The 26,037-nt window shown below is 32.5% G+C and overlaps 1 protein-coding gene across 1 annotated transcript in view; it reads right to left on the bottom strand.

Annotated features, from left to right (window-relative positions):
• Positions 1-26,037, bottom strand: part of LOC147072116 (metabotropic glycine receptor) — a 457,878-nt gene that overhangs the window by 5,641 nt on the left and 426,200 nt on the right. Inside the window, exon 8 of the mRNA XM_085946632.1 lies at positions 17,343-17,481. Coding sequence (XP_085802758.1) covers positions 17,343-17,481 — 139 coding nt within the window. The remainder of the gene's footprint in view (positions 1-17,342; positions 17,482-26,037) is intronic.

Raw genomic sequence — 26,037 nt, 5'->3', positions numbered from 1 at the left:
AATATTTATAATACGTTCGTGTTGGTCATTATTTTGTTTCATTGCTTAATTCTGCGAATCCTTTTACATCATATATATGATATTATATTTATTACAGTGCCACCATACGAGTCAATGACAAAAATAAAGATTACTTATAATTTTATAATATTATATAAGTAACATAAAATATGTTGATCAAGCGAAATATATTTAACAGGATGGTAAAGATTTTGTTTAACTAATAAGATGGTAGAGAGTCTGAAAATTTTCACATACGGTTCGAAGAATTATAGAGGCAAGTGAAAATGTGTTACCCGTCCTTGAAAGAAAAATACTGCGAGAAATCTATGGACATGGAATGGGCGTGGTAGGTACAATCATGAATCTTAGACCCCTGTGTAAGATTGAGAGTACCATTGCACACTACATATTGGTTGGGCGACTTCGATGGGCGAACATATACAGCGCATGGATGATTACAAACCATGCCTAAGCCTAAACCTAAGATTTGGTTTTCTCTACATTACAGATTACTATTAATATTAGGCGGGCAAATGGTTGGCTAGGGCATCAATGAAATGCACTAATGCCAATAGGTACATTTCTATAAAGTGTTGAGACGCTACTCTACAGATGGCCAACAAATCCTATCTCTAGCCTCCACGCGGCGTCCCCTGGGCCATGCAGATGTGGTGTATCTTGTGACAGTATAACTCATCTGTAGCTAATAGAGAAGGGTGAAAGGCGAAACTTTGGCGCATTAAAACGAGAGACCCCTTGGCTACGGGAAGGAAAACCCAGACAGAAAACCACACACCAACCCGTTTGGACAGCGTGGTGTGTTATGTCCAAATACCTCCATGGAACATAAAAAAAAATCTCGGCCCTCATTCTCCGGAGGCCAACCTGACACTGATCACGGCAGCAATCAGCAAGGGAAGGCAGAGGGTGCTAAGAATCCCCGGAAAGACGGTAACGGCTGCCTACCGATGACCATTGCCACCTATAACGCGAGAACATTATCCAGCAACGCCAAACTTCTAGAGCTCGAAGAAGAACTCGAAAAAATCCATTGGGATGTTGTCGGGCTCAGCGAGGTAAGACGACAAGGAGACGATATCGTCAATCTCCACAGCGGACATGTACTCTGTTATAATGGGACTAAGACCGGACGCACAAGCGGTGTCGGATTTTTAATCCACAGACTCTGGAAAGATCGCATAGTTGAATTTGATTTCTCCTCAGATAGAGTAGCAAGTTTAACACTTCAGCTCAGCAAAAGATACCAGATTCTGCGTTTGCAAGTTTATGCGCCCGCTCAAAACTCACCTGATGAAAAAGTGGAGGAGCTATATGAAAAAATCAGTACGTTGAAAAATAAACGGAAATGTCACTTCACTATCATCATGGGAGACTTTAATGCACGAATCGGATCTCAACACCAGGATGATGTAGCGGTCGGGCACTTCGGACATGGCACCAGGGATGGCCGAGGAGACATGTTAGTGGAGTTTGCGGAAAACCACAATCTCTACATCATGAACTTATTCTTCAAAAAGAAGCCTTCTCGAAAATGGACATGGCGAAGCCCAGCAAAATGAACCAGCGAAATCGACTACATCCTCACCGACAAGAAGCATATTTTTCTAGACTGCACAGTCATTAACAAATTTAATACTGGCAGCGACCACCGAATGGTAAGGTGTAAAGTACGATTTAACATCAAACGTGAGAGATCCAAACTGATGCAGAAGCCCAGACTCCGCAGAGGCTTGAGAAGCAGAGTCGAATTCCAACAAGAGCTGGAGAACAGGCTAGCGGCTTTCCAAGCTGAAAATGACCCCATCTCCCTACAAAACACCGAGGCAGTAACAAAAATCATTATAGAATCTTCGGAAGAGACAGTTGCTGCTGTGGTTGAACGAGTAAGCAAACTTTCAAAGGAAACGTTGGATCTTATGAAGCTGCGTAGGAGTACGAAAAGCGAGCAACAAGTTGCAAATGATCTCGAATACTCCACGCTGTGCAAAACTCTGCGTAAAAACATACGAGAAGATCTTCGTAAGTTCAATATGAACCTTGTAGAATCAATTGTTGCGTCAGTAAGGAGCTTACATAAGAACAAGCAGCATCTGTCAATAGGGAGACGGCAGATCACGACACTAAAAGCGCAAGATGGAAGTATCGTGCGTAACTGGGATCATCTACTGGACACTGTTGTAGAGTTTTACAGCGCTCTATACAAAGATGACACTGACATCAACTCAGATCTTCCGGTGAACGGAGAATATGGAGATCCTCTTCCCGAGGTTACTACCACAGAGGTGGAATATGCTATAATGTGCATTGAGAGTGGGAAAGCCCCGCGAGAAGATGGGCTGACTATCGATGTTCTCAAACGGGCCGGGAGGACGGTGAGCAATGTGCTCGCACGTCTGTTCACGTCTTGTCTGCACGAAGAGAACATCCCAGAGTCATGGAAAAATGCCTCCATTATTATTCTCCATAAGAAATGAGACACTGAAGATCTGAAAAACTATCGACCAATTAGTCTACTGCCAATTCTGTATAAGGTTTTCACGAAAATACTCTCAAACCGTCTCGAAACAGTTCTAGACGAGAACCAACCAAGAGAGCAAGCCGGATTCAGAAGAGGCTACAGTACTATGGGTCATATACAGGTCGTCAGGGAAATCATAGAGCGCTACCAGGAATACAAACTGCAATTATATCTTGGATTTATAGACTATGAAAAGGCGTTTGATTCCATCAAAAAATTCTCAATTATAGACGCCCTTAGCAACCATGGAATTTCCAGACGCTATATAAACATATTGAACAGTATATACAGTGATGCCACAGCATGCGTGAAACTCCACAAACGGTCGTGTAAATTCCCCATTAACAAAGGTGTCCGGCAAGGTGATACCATTTCACCTAAACTATTCACCGCTACTCTTGAGGACTTATTTAGGAAACTTGATTGGGAGGAAAAAGGTGTTCCAATTAATGGGGAGCACCTCAGTCACCTGCGCTTTGCAGATAATATTGTTATACTCTCGCAAGACCCGAAAGACCTCCAAGGTAGAATGCAAGAACTCGCGGATGTCAGTGAAACGGTCGGTCTATCTCTAAAGGTCTCAAAGACAAAAGTGATGAGGAACTGTTTTTCGGACCCTGCGATTATCTGTATTTCTGGCACCCAACTCGAGCAAGTCAGCAGCTACGTCTATCTCGGACAGCAGGTGTCCATAGACGGAAGCATGCACGATGAAATTGCTCGAAGAACAAAGCTGGGATGGAGTGCTTTCGGACGTCTGAATATTATCTTCAAGAGTGACCTACCATTATGTCTTAAGCGTAGGGTGTTCAACCAATGTATGCTACCCGTGCTCACGTATGGCTGCGAGACGTGGACCCTCAACACGAGAGATGTCCAAAGGCTAAGAGTCACACAGCGAGGCATGGAGAGGTGCATGTTGGGCATCACGCGAAAGGACCGTAAGAGGAACGAATGGGTTAGGAAGCAGACAAGAGTACGCGATGTAATAGACGTTGCCAAACAGCTGAAATGGAGATGGGTGGGGCACATTGCTCGCCGAAAGGACGGCCGCTGGACAAATGCCGTCATCCAGTGGTACCCAAGGGGTACGAAACGGCCACAGGGTCGCCCTAAAAGCCGCTGGATTGACGAACTGATAAAGTTCGGCGGAAATACGTGGCAGCGAACGACACAGGACCGAGTGAGTTGGAGAAAGCTTGGGGAGGCCTTCATCCAGCAGTGGATTGACCCCGGCTGATGATGATTAATATATGGCTAAGCCTTGATGAGATGTGACCTCCTTGCTCTCAGCAAGACACTTAGAAAACACCGAGGTCAAGGGGTAAATTTATGTCAAATTTCAGCGCCCTACCTCGGAGATCTACCACATATACAAACTTGATTAATAAGAGGAGTAGAATGTTTTAAGCTTTGATAGTTTGTGGGCGGCAGTGGATAACCGTCAAATCTGACGTTTGCAGAATGAGAAGGTTAAGGGATTAAAATCGTTGACGAAAAAGCATGATATATATTTTAGCTACATAAAATAACAGAAGATATATTAATTGTCATAACATGGTAGATTATGGGATATAAAGTTACATAACTGATTATGTCTTTATCTCTAGGAAGGTATTTGGTTAATTTAGTAGTCTTCACTCTGTATTTGCCTCTTAGTGTGATGCCTCAGTGCCAGCGTTCGGCGCAGCGTTGAGCGTTGTGCGCAACTCAAACGTATTACCGTGTGTGAAAATGTTCGTAGACAATGTCTTCTTTTTGGTTATACATTTATACGGTTATACGTTTGAGTTGCGCACAACGCTCAACGCTGCGCCGAACACTGGCACTGAGGCCTCACACTTACGCTTGGGGTGAAGAAAAGGATCAAGAAAATTATGTATGTATACGATCAATAATCAACAAAAGTAATTTACTGGTAGGTACTTATAAACTCATATTAGGTAGGCACTTGGAGAATTTATTGTGATATCATCGACTTATTTAGACTGTTAGAAGCTGAGAGGAAGGGGGGTAGAGACGAATATCACAATCACCTATTATTAATATTGAATCATTGAGATAACCTATACAATAGTTTACAATCTAGTTAGAATTTGAGCTCAGGACTACCCCATGAGTTCGGTAGATAAATCAATGACATAGCTACAAACGTCGAAAATTTAATAATAGAATGTGTATAAAACTGTTATCATGTATGTACAAGATACCTACGAGTAGGTATGTGCATGCTATATTATGGCGTACCGCACGAATAAAATATTCTTGTATACAACACACACGCTGTATATCGGGAATATATGATACATTAATAATATATTTTGTCGCATCGGTTTTAAGTAAATCTGCGACTATTCTGTTTGCCAACTACGGGATTCATGAGTGCGCAACCATTGTGAAACGCATTCGAAATTAAAGTCTAATTTTTTATTAAATAAAAAAAATATATAGAAGTATATTAATTTTAACACTGCAATGGACCATGAGGCTCGATGACAGTAGTGTGGTGAAACGGTATTGTAGTTAGTAATATATGAGAAACAATCACAAACACCCAGACTATTGAGATTCACTGCCATATGGCTAAAAGAGGTACATATTCACAAACTGGTGAGGGATCCGTAACCAGAAAGTAAACAGAGAAAAAGCACGAAAAACTGTAGGATGCCGATTTAAAAGCGGATACGACTTTATGATAGTATACTCTGTGATGAATTGTTTGTATGTGATAAATTTCGAGTAAAAACTTGCAATAATTAATTTTACGCCATAAGAAGTGAAAAGAAGAAGTTCTGCAACAACATTTACAAATTATTTGGGTTAAAACAAAAATATTTAATAATATTGATGTTTCCGTATTGGAAATATAGGGAAAATACAATCTTGAGGATCAAATACTATATATTGAGTTAACGTATAAGTGAGTACAGTTTTATGACTCAATTATTCATGACAGTGTTATGGATAAGTTAAAAATTGCCCAAATGTGGCAACTTCTAAAAGATTGGAGCCCAATTCGATGTATCTTTTAAAATGTTTGAACCGCTTTGTGATTTTTTCACTAACAAATTGTCAAGGGGAAAGATCGTTTTCTACTTTATTATAAAAAAAACTCTAAACTTTTAAAAATATGTAAAACATTCTAAATACTAGTGATTTTGCGATGTAAAATGATCTTTATTAAAATTAGGTTTATACTCGTTTTTTAGGAACCCCAATACGTATTAATCCAGGATCTTTTCAAACGTAAATCCAGGTCTCCTCGTTTGGCTATAATTATAATAAGTACCAATTTATATTATTTATTAAGATATTTTGTATTGTTACTTTCTGTAATACATTAATAATATATACGTAGTATTAATGCAATTCGGCAAACTACAAACGGAACCGAAGATTATTATAATCTCTCAATTTTAGCAATGTAAACATTAACACGTCATAGTATATGACAATACCAGACTGTCACATAGGGCCTGGCTATTATGACTTTGTGACAAATCTATTTCTTATGTTGTTGACAAGCTGACACCGTATGAATATTATAATATATTATATAATAATTAATAATGAATGTTACTTGTATTGATATTGGAAATGTATGGGTACCACAATAACAATAATATTATGTTATACGGACATAAACTTGTATCTGAATAGAAAAGAAACCAAAGGTCATATTATATAGATGCTGCAACAAAGTTTACCTTTCATTTCATACACTTCCACCATAAAATAAATTTATTGCAAAGAACTACTGTTTTATAATATTCATAAAACTTTAACTACTATAAATACTGTTCTCATAAAATGAATAACATTCATCATACCACATTTTTCACAAAATTTTGTTAATGTTGGGAAATATAGTTTGATAATAAATACTGCTTACCAAAAATACAAACAATATAATATAGGAAGTTTTCTCAATTATATACATAGCTGTTGGTAAAATCCTTCTAAGTAGGTACATGAAATTGGTTTTATACATTGTATATATTGAGTAATATGTAAATATTGTTGTATTTGAATTACGTATTTAGAAAAATATATATCACTTTCCAACACTTGAGGTATTCGGAAGTAAATAATAATGATTAAGGATAATTTTGGTGTTTAGCGAAAGAGTACGAAACATGCAATTTATTACAATTATCTGATAATATACAATTAAAACATTCAAATTAAATTATTACGTGATATTTAAACGTTCATAATAAAAATAAATGTTTTTGAAAATTCAAAGACGATAAAACCCCGTAATAAAATGTGCGTTCATCGGACAGCTAGTTATTATTAATGCATCGTATTTTATGGTAATTCTTATCATTAAAATGTAGCTTAATAATTTCTTTCGTAAATGCATATATTCTTAAATACCTACCTCGTAGTTGTATTGTATTTCAGAATTGCGTCGCCTTGACATAGATTCTTAATTTTACTAGTAAGATTTTTTAAAACATTGCTCAATAAAAATATTTGTAGATTTTTTTGGTAATAGAAATAAATAAAGGGATAAAAAATATTTTTTAAACCTTTATATTTCTGTTTTCTTGCTAAGAAAATTTTACATGAGATGAAAAAAATAGCAATTTACATTTTAGTTCGAACGTTAAATTTGTCTCTTAACTTTGTTTACTTCTGATACCCTTACTTTATTTTATATATGAAAAATGTAGACATATATTTTTTAATCACTCAACATTTTGTTTATTTTAAGACAGTATAATAAATAGATGAAAGCTCGAAACGAGAATACTTCATTTATGAAATTTATAGGCTTCAAATGGCATCAATAATTATGAAAATCAGTTTGTTTTGAATTAGAAAATACAATGAAAAAATGTTTACATACAACATCGATGATAATAAAAACGTATTCTTATTAATTTAGTCTGCAAGAAAGAATTCCAGGAAAACAAGTACAGAATTGAGGTAAAAGGCAACAATATAACAATGTTAATTTTCGAATGGAAATCTTTTGCTAGTTCATAAAATTACGAAGTTTTATTATTCTTTGAAAGAATAAAAACGTATTTTGTTAGCGTGCATGCCTCAAACGATAAGACCGACAGAGCCTTATTCCCAGGTCTACTGAGAAGAAACTTTATTTAAAATTAATGACGTCCCCATAGAGAACTTCCATCGCAAGTTATATTATATTTTTGAACTTACAACTTACTAATATCTGTTTGTCAAGGTACAGTCTCTTGAAAGTATTAGACGTTCACATGAGACATACTTGCTAAATACCAACCCTGTAAATATTATATCATACAAAAGAAGAATTTTTATTACGTTAATCTGTTAGGTATATATTATACAACAGTTTTAAGAAGACCTTGACTAAAATTTTGTAGGCATGTAGGCTATATGCACATATGAAAAAAAAAATATTCTTGTGAATTCTCGATAAATTGTCTCAAACTGCAAGTTTAGTATTTTTTGCTAGGTGCCTCTGGTAGGCGGCGCATTTACCTTAGTGTCGAATAATAACGTTTTGAAGGTATAATTTTTAAATATGGTTCTTGCGTTCAAATTTAACCAACGCTGAAGGGTGTAATTCACTGGATCTAATGAATGTATAGGTTTCAATTTCAAACATGTATTTTGGATTGGCAATATAATATGTTTTGGAAGTAGTTCGATACCACCCTAGAGTGTTTTCCACCAATATGTTTATGACACCCTTCTCTTCTTCTTTTGGTGCTATTTTCTATCAAAGGCAATGACGGCCAAATTGCAACACATCTCCCTAACCGGTGCCAGTTGCATCATAACACCAACATATTGGAAATTAAGTCACTTACGGAGGTTACATAGATAAGAAATTTTCCTTCTGGCCATCTTCTACCTTTTCCTGCAATATGGCCGAAGTATGCAATTTTTCTACTCTTGATGGTAGCTATAAGTTCTCTTAGTTAATTGGTTAGCCTTAAAATCGCCACATTGGTGATGTGATCATTTATTATCACCATTTACATGATAAGTCCCCATTTCAAAAGCTTCACGTCTTCTGACGATCGGTTTAGTTTTTCGAATAAATTTGACGGGTACATACTTTTTTACAAATTGTGAAGCAATTGTGGCCAGCCGACTTTTTGGAATGCAGCCAATGAGTTTTTATATCGCTAAGGTCCAAATTGAAATGGATTTTGCATGTAAAGGCGTCTCCACAAAAAGCGCATGGTGCTAACAGTAGTATATATTATACTATATTCACGAAGTCATCTGTTTTATCGACTTGCGGCGATAATTTAAACAAAATTAATAGAAGAAAAAATATTTTACCGGTAACATCGAATATGTGTTGTCATTTTGTAATTTATTTTATTTAGTAAGTTTCCCACAAGTACCTAATCCGCGAGGGAGTTTATCCGTCGCGAGAATTATCAGAGTGTTGAAATGTGGCGTGAAAAATAAATGATTATAGAGCACTGGCATTAGAAGTATACCTTGCAATACCAGCGAGAAGCCAAAACTTTGTGGATAAGTAGGAGGGGATTAAATATGTTTTAATAAAGTCTTTTAACAAACGCTAGAATGTTCAGGTTATATTTTTTAAATACAATGAGCTTAACAGGATTCCACCAAAGCAAGTTAAAAAAATAATATTAAACGGGAACTAAAGAATCCTAAACGCAAAGGTTTCTAAACAGTGATAAACCTTTCCTCATTAAATTGATAAGTACAATTAAGATCTTAGAGCGGAATGCAGAAACATTTGTCATAACTAAAATTTCCTTAGCAGAAAACACTATGCAGAAACATTGTCCTTAGTTAAGATCATTTCTATTGAAAATAATACCATATTTAAAAATTCTCTTTCCTATAGTCTAGGTAAATTATTTTAGAATTGTTAAACGATGACAAAAATATGACAACTGCATTTTATAAATGCAATAACTATAAATACGTATTAATTTTTAATTATGATACTCTTATGTTTCCGTTATAAGTCATTATAGGTGATTCCATAGGCACCGCAAGATATTTTTTTAACATGGTAATACTAGCGTCTAGTGTCATTCTTCACCTGGCATTTTGTATTTCTGCGGGCTGGCGTATAAAAGTAAAATAATATTCTCCGAGTACATGCCAAACGAATTAACACTATCAATATCCATATTGAGATACATTGTTAAATGAATTTGAGTGTATGGACTGTTTTATAGACATGCGAATTTATTTTGACAGGAGCTGTCAGTGGTAAATGGTAATACAGAAGGGGGCGTGTTCATAACAAAAGTAGTCTAGGGTTAAGGAGTCCTTAACTTTATACTCAGGATTGTCTATAGTTAAGTCATGCTTTTCGGCGACTTATCCTTAGGAACGAAATCTTAGATTGTGCATTCCGCTCTTAGACATAAAGTCCACTAAAGCAGGCTTGCGGGGCGCTCGCGCATTTTCTATGTGAATCATCGAAGATACAACGTAATCAAATACGCCAGCGCACACTGGATTTGACGACGCATTGTGCCCGCCTGCCCCATGAGTCACCGTTTTTTGGCGAACAGCGATACGAATTAACGAAAATACAACGTAGTCCATTCATTGAACACGGCAAGCAAAATCACGCTCCTCGAAGCGTCGTCGATAGACGGGCGAGAAGCCATTATTTAAGAACAGTGAACTCTTTGTTTAGTTATTGTGTGTCCGATATTAGTTACAAGCCCCGAGAAATTAAATAATATTTTTATTGCTTTGTTATGAGAGACGCTGATGATAATAATTATTGTGTGCTCCTTGAGCCCCTTATTACATAGGTGAAGGGTAATGCGCGGATGGGAGGGGGCCTACTCAGTAGTGAGCGCACCGAACGCTTTTTTGGTGGGCTTTATGCCTTAGACTTAATCTTAGAAAAATGTGCAATGGAAAATAATGATGAACTAATAATACCTCATAAACGTCGTATTATAAGAATAATATATTAAAGTAAGGTACAATTTATACAACAACCAAATACAATTATTTATCGTTACATTTGAAATAAAAGAAAAAGTAAAATAATATAAAAGCAGCATCTGAAATTACGAAAACCCATATTTTTACATTTCTAATTGGAAACAGAGTATGAGTAATTGAATGAAAACGAAGATCTCAAAGGGATAGAATTACTGACAACAATGTTTTAAAAAAAATACCCAAAAGGCCGTTTGATGCATAAAGGAAAGATATAACTATTAAATACGCGCATGTATATAACCCAAACTTATTCAGTTTTGGTTTTGTCAAAAAGAATAAAATACCATACTATACTAAATTATTACAGTTTGAATGTCTAGAGAACACAGAGGTTGAGGGTGGCGTAGAAGTGCTACGGAATAGCGTAGGGCAGATGTTTGCGAGTAGTCACGGGTCTTGCGGTTGCTTGTGCGCCTGAAGTCTGCCAACCGATTGGATTTTCGTATGCACGGATCTAAGCTCAGCTGAATGTTAGATATGCATTTATTACCGGAATACGTAATGTTGAGGAATACAAAGCTTATTATTGTGCATGCAAGCGTATAATTCTGCTGAAATAATACGTCGGGATGATTACGGTATACGGATAATGTAAGACTTTTAGAATGGTTGCGATGTGGATAATTTATAATTCAAGAATGAGATTTACAACTTACACTTTCAAGAAAAGAGCATGACGTTTATGTAATGAATACTGTATTTGTATTTGAAATAAACATATCTTTCTCGTAGTTTTACGACTTGGTAACTAAAATTACTAAGAAACATTATATGGACTTTAAAAAGTCAATTTACACTAATTAATTATCGTAATTCACGTACAATTGAAGACATTTATAATTTAGAAACGTATCCGATTTTCCCCCCCAAATTGTATAATTTATTTTTTATTTTAAAAACTCATGTTTCGTTGCTGAGGATCTTCTTCTATAATATGAAAGCTTTGTGAAGGATGCTATAAGTTTTCGATTGAATTATTTCAACTGTTTCCTCCACCTCATCGGCGTTTGTTATATTACTCATTTACCTAGTTTACTGGCCAACATAATGATCTTTTAGAAGATTTATAGGTTTCGGAAAAAGTTATGTCAACAAATCGTATAATATGACGCATGCAACATGAATAAATTTCTACGTTTTTTGAACTCTGATCGTGAAATTCCAGCTGAAGTTTTTGTATATGGTTATTTAATAAAGATAACTGCTATATCTATGCCCAGGATGTCAAATATAAGGATTGGAATACGGAATGTAACTATCACTACGGGTTTTTCGGTATTTCTTATTGAATACCGATATTCATTAAAACATACAGAAAAAAAGTATCATTTGCTCTCTGCTTATTAAGTACCGAAACTATGGGTATTTTCAATTTTGAAAACCGGTATTTGTATATCGATAAATACTACGATCCCGGTTTTATAGAACCGATATATTGCAATTTGTAGTCAAATTGCTGACCTTTTGGTGATGCTGAAAACTGATACCTACTTGTCTTATTCAATCTTTGACTGCTGTAAGTTTTTGATTTGAGTCTAATGCAGTTTTGTATCCACATTCAACATGCAAAACATGTAATCCATTTGATTTTTATGAATTCATTTTTTTGGATTCCATCTAAAACACCTACCTACTCATCTTTCTGAATTTCAACGTATTCCAGGAGTTCTAAGAAAGCATGATCTTTTTGCCATTTATATTTTTATCTCTCTTGTCACATAAATTGTGTGAGATAGATGTAACTGAAATTGCAATAAGTACAAGAATAGTTCAAAACATATCCCGATAGTGAGAAAGGGTAAGCGATTTATTGGTTCTGTATACAACACGTACGCATTCTTTATTCGTGAAACCAGCAGAAAGCGTGACAATCAAATTACCCGGCGTTTTCTTTGAACCCTGCTAAATCCTGCGATTTGTATTCTTTTGGGTTTTTGATCTATCTCGCCTGAAACAAATTTGCGCGCGCAATACGCCCGGCCGATGTTGTTTATTAAATAAACACCCTTTAAAGAATGTGTATCTAGATAGATACAAAACCGTGCCTAGCCTGTAATTGCAAGAAATAAGTCTTATTACTCCTTAATTATACGCATATTACGAATTCCAATTTAATTTAAGTATAAATATATAACGGATTAGAAACGAAAATGATAAATTTGTAGTTTTCAATTGCCGGAAGCTATTATTTTACCATTATAGTGGTTTAAAGCTTAAACTAATAAAATTCTTGGAATTTAATTGAACACGAAAGAAGCCAAATATCTGTCTATCATCACTTAATAATGTTAATCAAATAGAAGTATAATTTATGATAATTAAATTCGTAAAAACTTAACGTAGTTTATAACTAGCTTAATTTCTTGTGAATTGGTTTGTTTTTTGAAAATAATACTTCAATTTATAGAGAAATATCAAACTTGAATATTTTTATTTGTTATTTTTCACCAAGCTGTCATAATATTGCTTAAATTAATTTTATTGGCGCATGGTTTTAATTATTACTAGTTTATTTAATTTAATATAGCCATTTTTAAATTTTACAGCACTTGACAACAGAACTTTTATGGCGTTTTTGAAGGTAGAATAAATTATTATTTTTTTAGAAACTGAAATTTGAGTTTCGGTATAAAAGTACCTACCTAATAAGTAATTGATTATACTTATGTACATTGCACAATGTTCTTATGCGAAATTGGTACTCTGTTCTATTACGGTTCAATAGGTTATGAAAAATACAATATGTTGATTATTTGGCAAGAAGGTGTTCATTGACTAAATATTATTGTAGTAACATTACAGCTTTCACAACAACAACCAATTTAAATTATGCGTGCAAACTGAAAATTATTTTTGAAGCACATGCGTCACCTCATAAATATGAAATAATATGACGTATTGATTCTAGGGTTGCCAAACGTACTATAATAAATTATAGTATTTGTACTATAATAAATTATAAGTAGTATTTATACTGTAATAAATTATAGTAATAATACTATAATTTTTATCCGCGTACTGTGTACAATATAAAACAAATAATATTGTACTGCAAAAATACTATAGTTTTCAATTTTGGAAATTTGTATATAATTGATAGATACTACATGTACGTACGTTGGACGTGATAGGTTGAACAAGTGGCTAACATCCACAGGGTCATATGATCCTCTAAAGATAGAACACGGTGAAAAAGTAGTACACGTACTATATTTTTTCAGAAATACTAACATTTTTTAGGCATTGTTACTATAATCGCGTTAAGAAACAATGGTAACACCGCCTGCTATTTTAATTTACTATGGATGTGGTTGCGGCAAAAAGGGATAGTATGTTTTTACACAATATCTTCGTCGTGTGACAAGAGCCTGTGAAGAATGTGCAAAATTTACCAGGTGTAAAAAAATATTGGCCATTGTTAAGACTACTTAACAAACTAAATATCGCATATTACTTTTTAAAAAAATTCTGTGTCGGAGGTGGAAATATTTGTGCCGACATTTTTTACAAGTGTGCAAGCAAACAGTTTCGAGAAAACGTTGGTTAATTGTTTTATAATGCAATGAATTAATTTAAAATAATGTATTGGTATTTCCTTGAAGGAGAAATTTATAATCGTCTTCCTTATTATTAATACATCCCTACAAGTAATACAAAACACATTTATAAATCTATTACCCACGTAGATTATTTCAAAAGGGATTTGTTTGCTTTTATTACGGAAAAAAACTTATTATTAAAAAATTAAATGATTTTAAATCAATCTTCAAAGTAAAATTATTACTAAACAAATAATGGAATGGTCTGTGGACTATTAAATCATCAAGGGTGTTATGGTTATCGTTTTAATAAGTTAGCATTTGATTACATAATTTCAGTTTCTACACTTTGTGCTCACGCTGTGTTCAATATGAAATTACTAAATTTCCTAATCACTTGGTAATTAGTTCGATGGATGGAAATTTAATTATAAACTTACCATTAGTTAGTTCCAAAAGCTATTAGTTTAAGTTGAGTAATAAAGGACTTTATTGAACATTTATCATCCGGCAGAAATCAACGGAGCAAGGAAAAAGCGCCGTGAAAGATTTTAGAGAAATATTCTTTTACAGTTAAACATAAAGTGCAATTTATCTTAAACAATGTACAAATCTATCAAAGAATAACAACAATTAGACAATATTGTAAACCAATATATTTTAAATTCATTATTATTCTATAATTATACATCTGCAATTATTATGTCTTGAATTCATGTTGAATGAAAATTTTTGTAAACGATTTCATAAGACGATGAAGTTGAAAGAATTGATAACAGGCAATTCTCGTATTACTTTCATAACGCTCATTACAGTGTTCATCCAAGAATGTGAACGCGCACTGTATCCCTGAGAAGGCACTGGTATTTTGATAACAATAAAAACAATACACAATAATAATTACTGTGCATTATTTTTATTCGTTTCGTATATTCGTGTACTAGAATTATTCCAGCAAACGAAACATTCTTTTGTTAGTAGTTTAAACATGATTTTCCGTCTTATAGTAATGCTTTTTAACATTTAACGCTATTTTAAGAATATCCAGCTTTTTAGAACAATAAAATTTATGCCCTTTTGGAATAAAATTCATAACGTGAAAACCAAAAATAAATCGTATCTGGTAAATATCAAATATTATTTTACAATATATGCTTGATTCAGAGATTGAGGGCAGAGTTGGACGAATGATTAGAAGCTTTATTATCAGCAAAACATCGTTAATGTAACTATCTATATATAAAGGGCCCATATTGTGTTCCGCTTAGAAGTGAAAGTGACATGTTAATGTAAGAAAATACATAAGCAAGTGCATAAGTAGGATTTGTCACCTACTGTATTAAATAAACAGCGCTAATAATACAAGAATCCAGGGTTCGCTGCTGTCTGAGAGTGCGTATAATAATATGTTGTATTTTCAAGCAATATGTGAGTAATATTTTCCGTTTCTTACTCATATTCTAAACGCCAAATAAATGGTGCATATCCAATACTCGTAAAAATATGTTAATTCACCTCCAAGATTGCAGATACTCCAAATTGAGAGTGCCGATTGAAAATGGTGTAAAAGTATTTAAGTGAAAATTAGTATTTTATGCATAAATGTCTCATTCAGCATTCCAAAAGAAGCAAGAAGATATTATTCCGTAAAGAAGTTATAACCGTTTTGTTGGTAAGGTAGTTATTGAAAATTTTGGCTAAGAAATTTCGATATGACTTCAATTAGAGAAATTTCGTAGAAATTATTTATATACTTAATGTAAAAAGTATACTTTGGAATCCGGTACTGTGATTTGTAGTTATCATGGTTTTGAAAACGCATACGGTTTCAGACGTCTATTTTATGGATTCATAAAATCGCTGTAAATGCAAGTCGTCCATTTGAAACTATATAGGTATAGCCAGTATAATGGATTTTCAATGCTAAATATGTTATAAAATTTAATAATGGTCATTATTTTTTACTATCTTCATTTGGTTGCCTTTATACGTTTATTTACCACAAACTCTTTAGTTTAACAGTCTGAATCGAGACAATATTTTAGATACACGGTTTGATCATAACCAATGTAGTAATTTTACTATCAATAAAACAACATCGACGGCAATAGGTAATAAATAGAATACGGGGGAAATGATCTTTATCTGAAAACATTAAAAATAGATTACGTTCAGATTTGTAACCATCGATAACAGTGCACTTCGCCATTATTATGAGAATATTATTAGGAAGAGTTTATAAAATACAGTAATATAATAAATAACATTACGGCACACTGTAAACATTTTGCAATTGCAAATAATATTTTTATTAAAACATGAAGAATTTAATATAGAGTATACTATAATATACAATATATAAAGTGCATATTATGTATACCAGTATAATAAAGTATAAATCGTGCGATCAATGCCGTGCTTAAAGGGAGTAATGGAAGAATGTGCAGCTTTGTAAAATATTTGTCGTCGAAGCGATTTTCATACTGGCATTAAGTCATAAAAGACAAGCAACAAGTCGAGTACTCATTGTAGAGTTGTAGACTGAACAAGGTGCTTGAGTATACATTATAAAATACGTCAAAATATTAAAAAATATAGAAGATTAATATTAACTAATAAATAACACACATATAATGAATTAGTTGTCGGTTATATTATATTATAAGACATTCATAATGAAATTATATTTTAATTATTTATACCTGTAAATAGTAAAAGAGTATATCGAAGGGAGATCTTGCATTAAGTCACGAACTTTACTGGTAAATAATACGACGAAATTATTATAAATAGTTTTGAAAATGTCTGCTGATATATTGATCGGATTTGAATTAAAATTATTCAACATGGCTTTAAATATTTTCATTGTCAGAATTGACAAGTTTTGTTTGGAGTTTATTAGATAATCATGATAAATATCATCATTTAACGAAACGTTAGACTAACTTGTGGTTTCTCGATATGAAATGAAGTATACGCGATTATACGTTACGTATTCGCTTTAAGCTATAATTCTTCATAAGCGTAAGTACATCTTTTTCTTTTGTTAGAATATTTAGAACGATAATTAAACATGTATTTTTTAAATTTGCTTATTGTGATATTATAGATACAATATTTTATATAAAATGAGATTACTGATAAGCAACATGCAGGCTGCGCTACTATTAACATGAATATAGATGCCTTTACAGTAACAAAGGTGTTTTGACTTGCAAATTATATCAGTTTCCCGAAATGAGCAAATGGAAAAATTGTATTATATCGTGCAGTATAGTGGCTAGATAGGTACTTACATTGAAATATTCAGGAACACGGAGAGTAGAAACTCGTTGTATATCGCCATGGATATGAAGCGGCTCTCGTTGAATTCCGATGGAGCTTTGCGAACAACAATGCAGAGCCGAATGCCCCAGATAAGGAAAATCACTTCCACTGAAAAGAAGAAAATAGACAAGCTATAGTACTCTCTCCTTGTACAAGTACGCTTTCTGAGTATACATAATACAAAAACAGTACAAACAGCTTAAATCAATACGCAGATAAAATTGTCAAGGCAGCAAGAAAATCACTTCTACCTAAAATAGAAAATAAAGAATTTTAAAACATTCTGCCAGTTAAATAAAAATATTTTTAATTAAAGCAGAAGAAAAAAACTGGAAGTAAATATACCATGTTTTTTAAAATGTTTTACATACTATATGCTGTATATAATAATTATATAAAAAAAAACGATTCATTTATTGTACACTATAATTTAATCATACAAAGTTACAAGTTAATAAATTGATGGTATTGAAATTTATGTTGAAATTGTGAAATTAATAAATAAATGTGGTTAATATTATTTTAAATTATTGGTATAATTGTTGGTAAAAATATTTTTCAATAAAACAGTCGGAAATATTAATTTTTCATTGTAAATTGAAAAAAAAATAGTAAATTATTAAAAAATTATGCGTTAAAATAATATCATTATTTTCATAGTTCAATCGATCAAAATATGGAAAGGATTACAAAACTTTATTTATCTCAAAATTACTAATTTTTCCTAATTTGACCGAATACTAACACATAATCATACTTATATTATATTCACAGAAGTAACTATTATGTGGACTCTTTTGTATAATATAGCAAAATATAGTATCATTGTATTGCATAATATAATTTAGGAGATTTAAAGATGAATGTCATACTTAAAATTTAAAATAAAGTTGACAAGACGAAATATATTATATAATGAAATAAAAAAAGTCCATTTAAATTTTTTAATAGCTACCTAGGTGTATATATATATATTTGATATTATAGTGTATAGGTGTATATATCAGACGTTGAATTATTGGGAGTAAATTTAATTATTGCTGTACCGAAGTAATTGGTATGACTAACTTGTATGTTTTTGGATACTTATTGAATTATAATTTTGAGCCACTTGTGAATAAATAGTAAGCACTTATCTACCTAACACCATTTTATGAAAATTAAGAGGTAATAAGTTTTAAAAAAATCACTCCCAAAATATTTGGATGATAATAACGCTAATCGGCTCCATAAAATTTAACGGCGAGTACTAAATTTCACTAAGTATACAGCCTCTGATGATTTCTTTTCTTCGCAGAGTCTCGTAATAAATCGTCGAGAAGGGCAACAATTTTTTCTCACTTGTTAATTTTTCCAAGTAGGCGTTCTTTCGTGATTTAGTGTATCGCATAATAAACACACTAATAGAAAATAGTACTTATATGAGAAGAACATAGTTATTTGTCTAATTCAGTGGCATTCAAACTGTGCGATGATACACGACCATAATGATTCTATTGTTGCACCATTTTGTTACCTCCAATACTTCCTCTCACTTATTTATTTTACTATATTACATCTCATATTAGCAACTGGTTTCAAAAATAATTTCAGAAAGATAATCTGGAGAAGTACGTATGGATGCAAGATCTGGAGGGCGGCAAATTAATAACACAGAATGCGAATAAAACAACTTTTTAGAGTAGATTTCAATAGTTGGAAAATTTTGAGGGTCACTATGTTATTACTAGAAGTATTTTGAGTGAAAATATAGTTATCTCAATATATCAGTAAAATCAAAATAGATTGGACTCATGTCCACTTTAAAAAAATATAATAACTTATTATTGAGAGATAAAATAAAATACCCTTTTTACACAATTGATAGTATTTCTATAAAGTGGGCATGACTCTAATTAATCATTGTATATAGTATTTTTATTTATAGTATTTTTTATATTTATAAGATACTAAGACCAATTTTGATAATTGGTGATAAATAATTTAACCAATGAGGCTTGTTATTTAATAAAATATGAAAAAAATGTACAAAAGATAAAAATATTTAACAAACATAATGACGATAACGGCTTGTTATTGATGTAAAAATCTCAATTCTCACTACCCTCCCCCACCGAATCGTACTGTAATATTAAGGGTATACCTCAGCTGAGACATGGTCTAAAAAGATCGTGACTAGGCGATGCGCGGATTGTGCAATTGGCGCCAGCCGAACGAAATATAATTTGTCATAAAAATCCAACATACGTCCATTTAATGTTATGTTTATTGTTATATTACTAATAATAATAGTATACTCATTGACATGTTTTCTTTTTCAAGTACATGCGGAACATTTTTTAGTCATCTTTACACGATTTAAGAATATATTCCTCTGACGCCATCACAACACAAATTGACGTGCTCACAAGTCGACTATCGCTCTCCTAATGGCAACGCGGCTGAAATTACGTCCCACATAGTGTTGAAAATTATTTTCCGTATCACTTATGTACGCTCTTAATAAAAAATGACGAAAGTCTGTGATTCGGCAGATGCATTTAATCCGTGGAGTAATCGCTTGAAACAGCAACAGTGACTAATTTAACAAAGTGAAATTAGCCTATACTCTAAGGTGACATATTTTAAGTAGAGATATATGAGTTTCTCACATAATTAGTTTACAGTAGAGTTCACTGGGTAGTAAAGGTGATGATAATTACGCACTGTTTGATCAAATATCATAGATACAACCGAACCGACGTTATAATATAATATACATATTTCTTTTGGAAATATTATGCTCTATGTGCATGCTTAAATGAAAGGTTTTGGAGAAGTGAATTATTATTTTTATGAGAGCGTTAGCCGGCATTTTCCCGATCTCACAAATTTTCATGAGTTTCAAATATCCGGTGCTAAAGCAGGAACAAGGGTCTATGTCCATACGCTGTAGGTAGGCGGTAGGTAGTAGGCGCAGCATATAAAGAAATATCGTAACGAGGGTGAGATAAACAAATCCGGGGATCAGATAAAACGAGGATTGGAATAGGATTGAAACACAGAAAACAGATATGCGCGAAGCGATGGGAATAAATCGCAAGCTTCAGGATATTGCGTTCAAAAAGGGAGTCGAACGCGTTATGGCTTAGCTTAAATTCTATTCAATAACGCGGCCATTTTATATCGGAGACTTTACCGACGGGAAAAAATCGATTCCGTCAATGGTGCGTGTGTAAATACATTTTTGAAATATGACGCAAAACGATAATAGTGGCTCGAAGCTTGCCATATGTGTCCCAAAGGCCGCCATGAATCTTTTTGGGTCTACGTTTTCTCGGAAAAATAATATGGTCTGTAACCAGCCCACAGTTTTTGGTAAAGAACGTACTGCAAACAAATTTCCGGTATGTATCTGAGAAATAAATGTGAAAAGCATCTGTTTGACTACACAGTTTCATATACGCATACTAAAAAATGTCGGCTTATAAAAAAAATAATATAGGTATTCTAGGACAACTTTGTATAGCATTGAAAAACAATTAAGAATGAATGAATTGACGAGAAATATAAATGCATACTTTTAAAGTATATACCAATTGATTATTCTTCGTATACATTCCTCACAATTGAGGGTCGTGATTTTTAAATCCTAATTATATTTATATCCCGAGCGATCGCTACATATCGCCGTTCACATAACTAAATATATTACGATGTTCATAGCTTCCTTCACTTGGTCGGGACATCGCGTAGGCCAGTATTTCTCAACTGGGTTCCATGTCGTTTCCTCGGGGCGACAAAACATTTTATGGGAATCATAAGCCAAAAAATATTTTCGGCGAGTTAAAGAAAATTTTGGGCAATCAAAATAATCATTAAAATTGTATGAAAACGATTAAAATTCAATAAGTAAACTATTGTAATATAATTTAGTATAATAAACTAATATAATATAATTTGATGTTCCGAGAGCGTAAGTTAGATGTAGACAAAACAATGATAATGTGTAGATAAGTACCTACTTAAATAGAGAGTATATTTTCACTGCTTTGAAAGAGATAAAATTAAATTTTTATTGTACCTACTGTTTTCCCGTATCTTTTTTTGTTAAATTTAAATTCGGGTTATTCATTTTCTCTTAAAAACTCGTAACCATTCTGATGCCACAACACTAACAACATTGCAACCAGATTTTTTAGTTACAAAGTTCACATTAAATAAAGTAAGTTTATGTAAATTTATCAAATTAATTATACAATTTATAAACAACTAATATGTACGTAGGTATAAAAAAAAATATCTTACAAAACAACCATTATGTACTTTTTAAATAAACGGTGTGGTTTTTTTCAAATATTAAATTCAATAATCCTTTTCCAGATTATGGTTTTACTTTCTGGTTATGTGATCAAAAAAACTGCAGACCCTTCTTTTTGGATGTTGGTTAAAATAGTCAATATAAAAAAAGCAACAGTTAATCGCTTTATACTGTTAAATGCTAAGGTTACGCTCAGAGAAAAATGTGTGTAACCTAATAAAATCAAAGGAAAAAAATAACATAGTGAGATTTTAATTCAAATTTTTACTATCCGAGTGAGTGATATTATTATCTTTTAAGCTGTAGACCCGTTTATGGTTAATACGAATTAATTCTAATAACTATATTATTCGAGGTGTTTTAAATTCCACCAATGGATGGTAACTGGTTTTTTAATTAAATCAAGGTACACCACAAGATTAAATGATTAGATGGCGTCCGATATTAATCCAATATATTGATGCCGTTCCCACACTTGAGGACTACTATTAAGGTTTATATTATTAAAATTTGTCGTTATTTATTATGTAATATATTACTTTAATAAAATGTTGTGCTAATTTGGCGACTGTATTTATTGCCATTTATGTCCTTCTAGAATTCTAGATAGTGTGTTGTTGATTTTGTGTTCGCAATTCGAGTAAAGCCAGTGCCTAATTAAATTTACGACGTGACACGTGATACAAAAGTATTTTAGTATTCCTATATTGAAAACGCCTACGTAAAAAAACAATCCGAAAAAATCTGATTGATCCAGAAAAATAATTGACGAATATAAATATAAAAAAATAGATATATTTTTGATCGTGCGTCATGATTTCAAAAATAAAAATATATGGGTCAAAACTATAATATGATCATTTACAAAATTGACTAACCGATTTCAGGCAGTGATCGTTATAGGACTTCATAATAATATTATATTTTCAAGGTTTCTGGGGCTATCACTGTATGATATGGAATTTTATTCCCAAAGTTCCGAACGATAGCCGGTTTCCATTTTGAAACGTTAGTACTTAATAAAATTTCACGCTCGCCGCGAGGAAAATTCGGATGTCAAGAAATATAAAAGAACCCACAATTTTTTTGGCGAATTCAGATTTGAAGCAGTGACTATATAATATGTACATACTACATACATTGACTTATTAGATTTTTTTACAAATGAATTAATAGTATACACTTACCTTTTAATGTTCTGATTGTCTGTTTCATACACACACACACACACACACACATATATTACATATTTATATATCATATAAAGATATTTTCTGCTTTCAATTAAACCTGGAAACAGGAGGTATTCGTCGATCGTACAATTTGCTATTTCGTACATAGTTTAAAAAAATTAGACGTTTATCGAATGTGGAAGAAGCCTTCAAGTATTTTGACTATTATCGTTGAAGAGTGTGATCCCATGGGAGAGTGTATATCTCAAATACATTATGCACATTTTATACATATTTTTGAGTATTTTGCGGTCTCTAAATCTCGCCCCTACGCTTGGCGTGGTCCTGTATTGAGTATTCACATCACATTGTGTTTAACCGAATATGTAATCAAAAAGAAGTATTTAAATTGAAATAAACAAACATTTTTTCAACTTGATTACGCACACAATGAAACATCATATAGGTAACGTTATTTCTATCCCGGAAAAAATATTATTGATATTACAGGAAAGTATCAAAAATTAGTGATGGGGTCATATTGATTTTTATACAGAGGACGACACTGATCAAACGTTTTATATGTCCATATAGAATAATCTTACCGACAGCTGAACGCTACGATAATAATTAAATTAATCAACAATACATTAAGATAATTCACTATGTTTTTAAAATATTTTTATATAAATTCTGTGGCTGCTAAAAATGGTAAAAATACTTTCTATAATGGAGATGGTTTAATAATACTGGCGAAATAAGCGGTTTATATTTGATAAGTCTCGTAGCACTCATATAGAGAAATATTTTATATCCAGCCTTAGGTTCATTTTTACGATAATGCCTCTCAAGTATTCACTTCGGGGATTACGACGAAGTCTTTGGAATAAAAAAATATTTTTATGCCCTCAATATTTCTTATCTCCAGGTTTGACGACACCTTAGACACCTGCAACTTGTTCTTGCCCCAATATAGGTAACTTTTAGGATCATCTTCTTTATTATCAGGATGATGTCTATGGCACCATTGGGAGTCTAGGTAATAAATTAATTCATATCACGCGTTGTAAACCGAAGGCAATTGTCAAATAACTTAGGAATAATAATACATTTACGTTAATCCTGGACAGAAACAGCAAAGTGACAATTTATTTTATTTTCAGATAATAATGCATATTTTACATAAAAATGGACTATGTTATTTTAAAGGAATGATGCCATTGTTTTTATAACAATTGATTGTTTGCTGAACAATAAGTACCTACATATTATATACCAGTGATCTCTAAAGTGGCGTAATAGCCCCCCAGGAGGAAGGCACTTGAAAGAAGGGAGTGATAGGTGGGCATTAATAAATATGAAATTACAAAGAATGCTCAAAAGGAGAAAATAATAACATTGACAACTTATTTATTTGCATAAAATCATATGCCTAAAGATTTATTTTTGCAATAGTGTAATATTTTTTTTATGATTTGAAGAATTCTGTGAACTTACTCAAATAAATTAATCATAACAATTAAAATAAATTCATTTTGAAACCTAACAGTTATTCAGGAATACGACTTTATGCTAAAACGATAAAAGAGTAATACTTTAAATTGATGTCTGATTAACTTTATTCAAGAAATAACATATTACATTACATTAGGTTTTATTATTTTATTAAAGTACAAATTTCAACGTCTCATTTTTGACGGGTTTTATGAAAAGAGATGAGCAGAGAGAGGGTGGGTCTGAGGAAACATATTATGCTCTAAAAAGAAGCGGTGGGGCAAAAAACTTTGGAAAACTCACAGTATATAATATGATAATACTTGTATTATAAATGTAAGATACCCTACTATTCAGGGTTCCTCTACAAGTCTACAATATACCAAAATGATGAAAAAAGGATAGGCTAGCCTAAAATAAGATCTATAGGAAAGAGGTAAAGCATTTATAAACCTGACTGACTGGAGGTTCTTAAAGTGAACTTTTCAAGGAGACATTTAATCCGCCTAGTGGGCTTTAGTGCTGATAATATAAGCGCAAAATCTGTTATTTGACTCACCATCCTGTTGTTAGCAGTAACTCTAGTTATATGTGCTCTTGATTAGATGTTATTAATAATAATATCTAGTCAAGAGCAATAACTTATTATTCTTAGATAGTTTAATAGCTCCTCCTTAGCAAAATTTGACTGATAAAAATGGTAAATCACATTTAACATGGGGTAGTTAACATGGTGATTTTGAGTTTTCTCTAACCAACTGAAGACTGATTAATCATTTTCCATCGACGATTCCATTTTTTCGCGGTGGATATCTTCCTGAAATTATTTAGTTTACTACAATAGAAAAGCTAATAACATAAAAGTCGGTAAAAAAAACTAAAAACATCGCTAATGCACGTGAGTAAATAAATAGAGGTTGTTGTGGCTAGATTTATTAGACGGATACGCCATTTATATGCAAACTTAACTACTTAGTAAGAATTTAGTGTATTCATTTAAAGTATTGTTGTTTAACGAAAGTCATTTCAATACATTTACATGTAATTTTCCCTGAATAGGGCCGCGTTAACGGTGGTTGGAGCCCGGGTGCTAACCCAAGATTGCCACTTCCATCTAATATTAAACTATATTTAACGGTATTACAAAGAAAATGATAAGCTGAAATAGTTATAATTATCTACAAATTAAAAATATAATATTCGAATGACATTATATTGTCAAGCTTTAACTTTAACTATCGATATCCATAGATTACGGGAGGGAAGTCGATGGAATTAGCGTGGCACGAAGTAACAAGAAATATTAGTTTCCATATAGAAATTTTAAACAACTAGTAATCTATCGATCTACTGTGATAAATTCAGATTATACTATTAATGCCACAACTTCATACTTGCGTACAATAAGTTCTCATAATTATGACAATTAATTAGTATTAATAGTGTATTTATTGTTGTTTTACGTTTAACATGTATCTTAATTGCACCTATCGATTCACGAAGAAAATAAATCTCTTAGCTTAGAAATGTTTAATTTTCTGATTTTTCAGTCTGAACATATTATTTTTTATTATTACAACGTTTTTCTTAGCTCGTATTCTTATTTGTCCGGTACAAATCTTGCAATCGATTTTTAACTAACTTCCCAACTAGCTAGACATTTGAAACTTTTAGAATATATCAGAACACGATGCCAAT

This window comes from Rhyacophila brunnea, unplaced genomic scaffold, assembly GCF_057557595.1.
Source record: "Rhyacophila brunnea isolate RB1 unplaced genomic scaffold, BYU_Rbru_1.0 scaffold_2, whole genome shotgun sequence".
NCBI classification, from domain to species: domain Eukaryota; kingdom Metazoa; phylum Arthropoda; class Insecta; order Trichoptera; family Rhyacophilidae; genus Rhyacophila; species Rhyacophila brunnea.
This window is presented reverse-complemented; position numbering and strand designations above follow the sequence as displayed.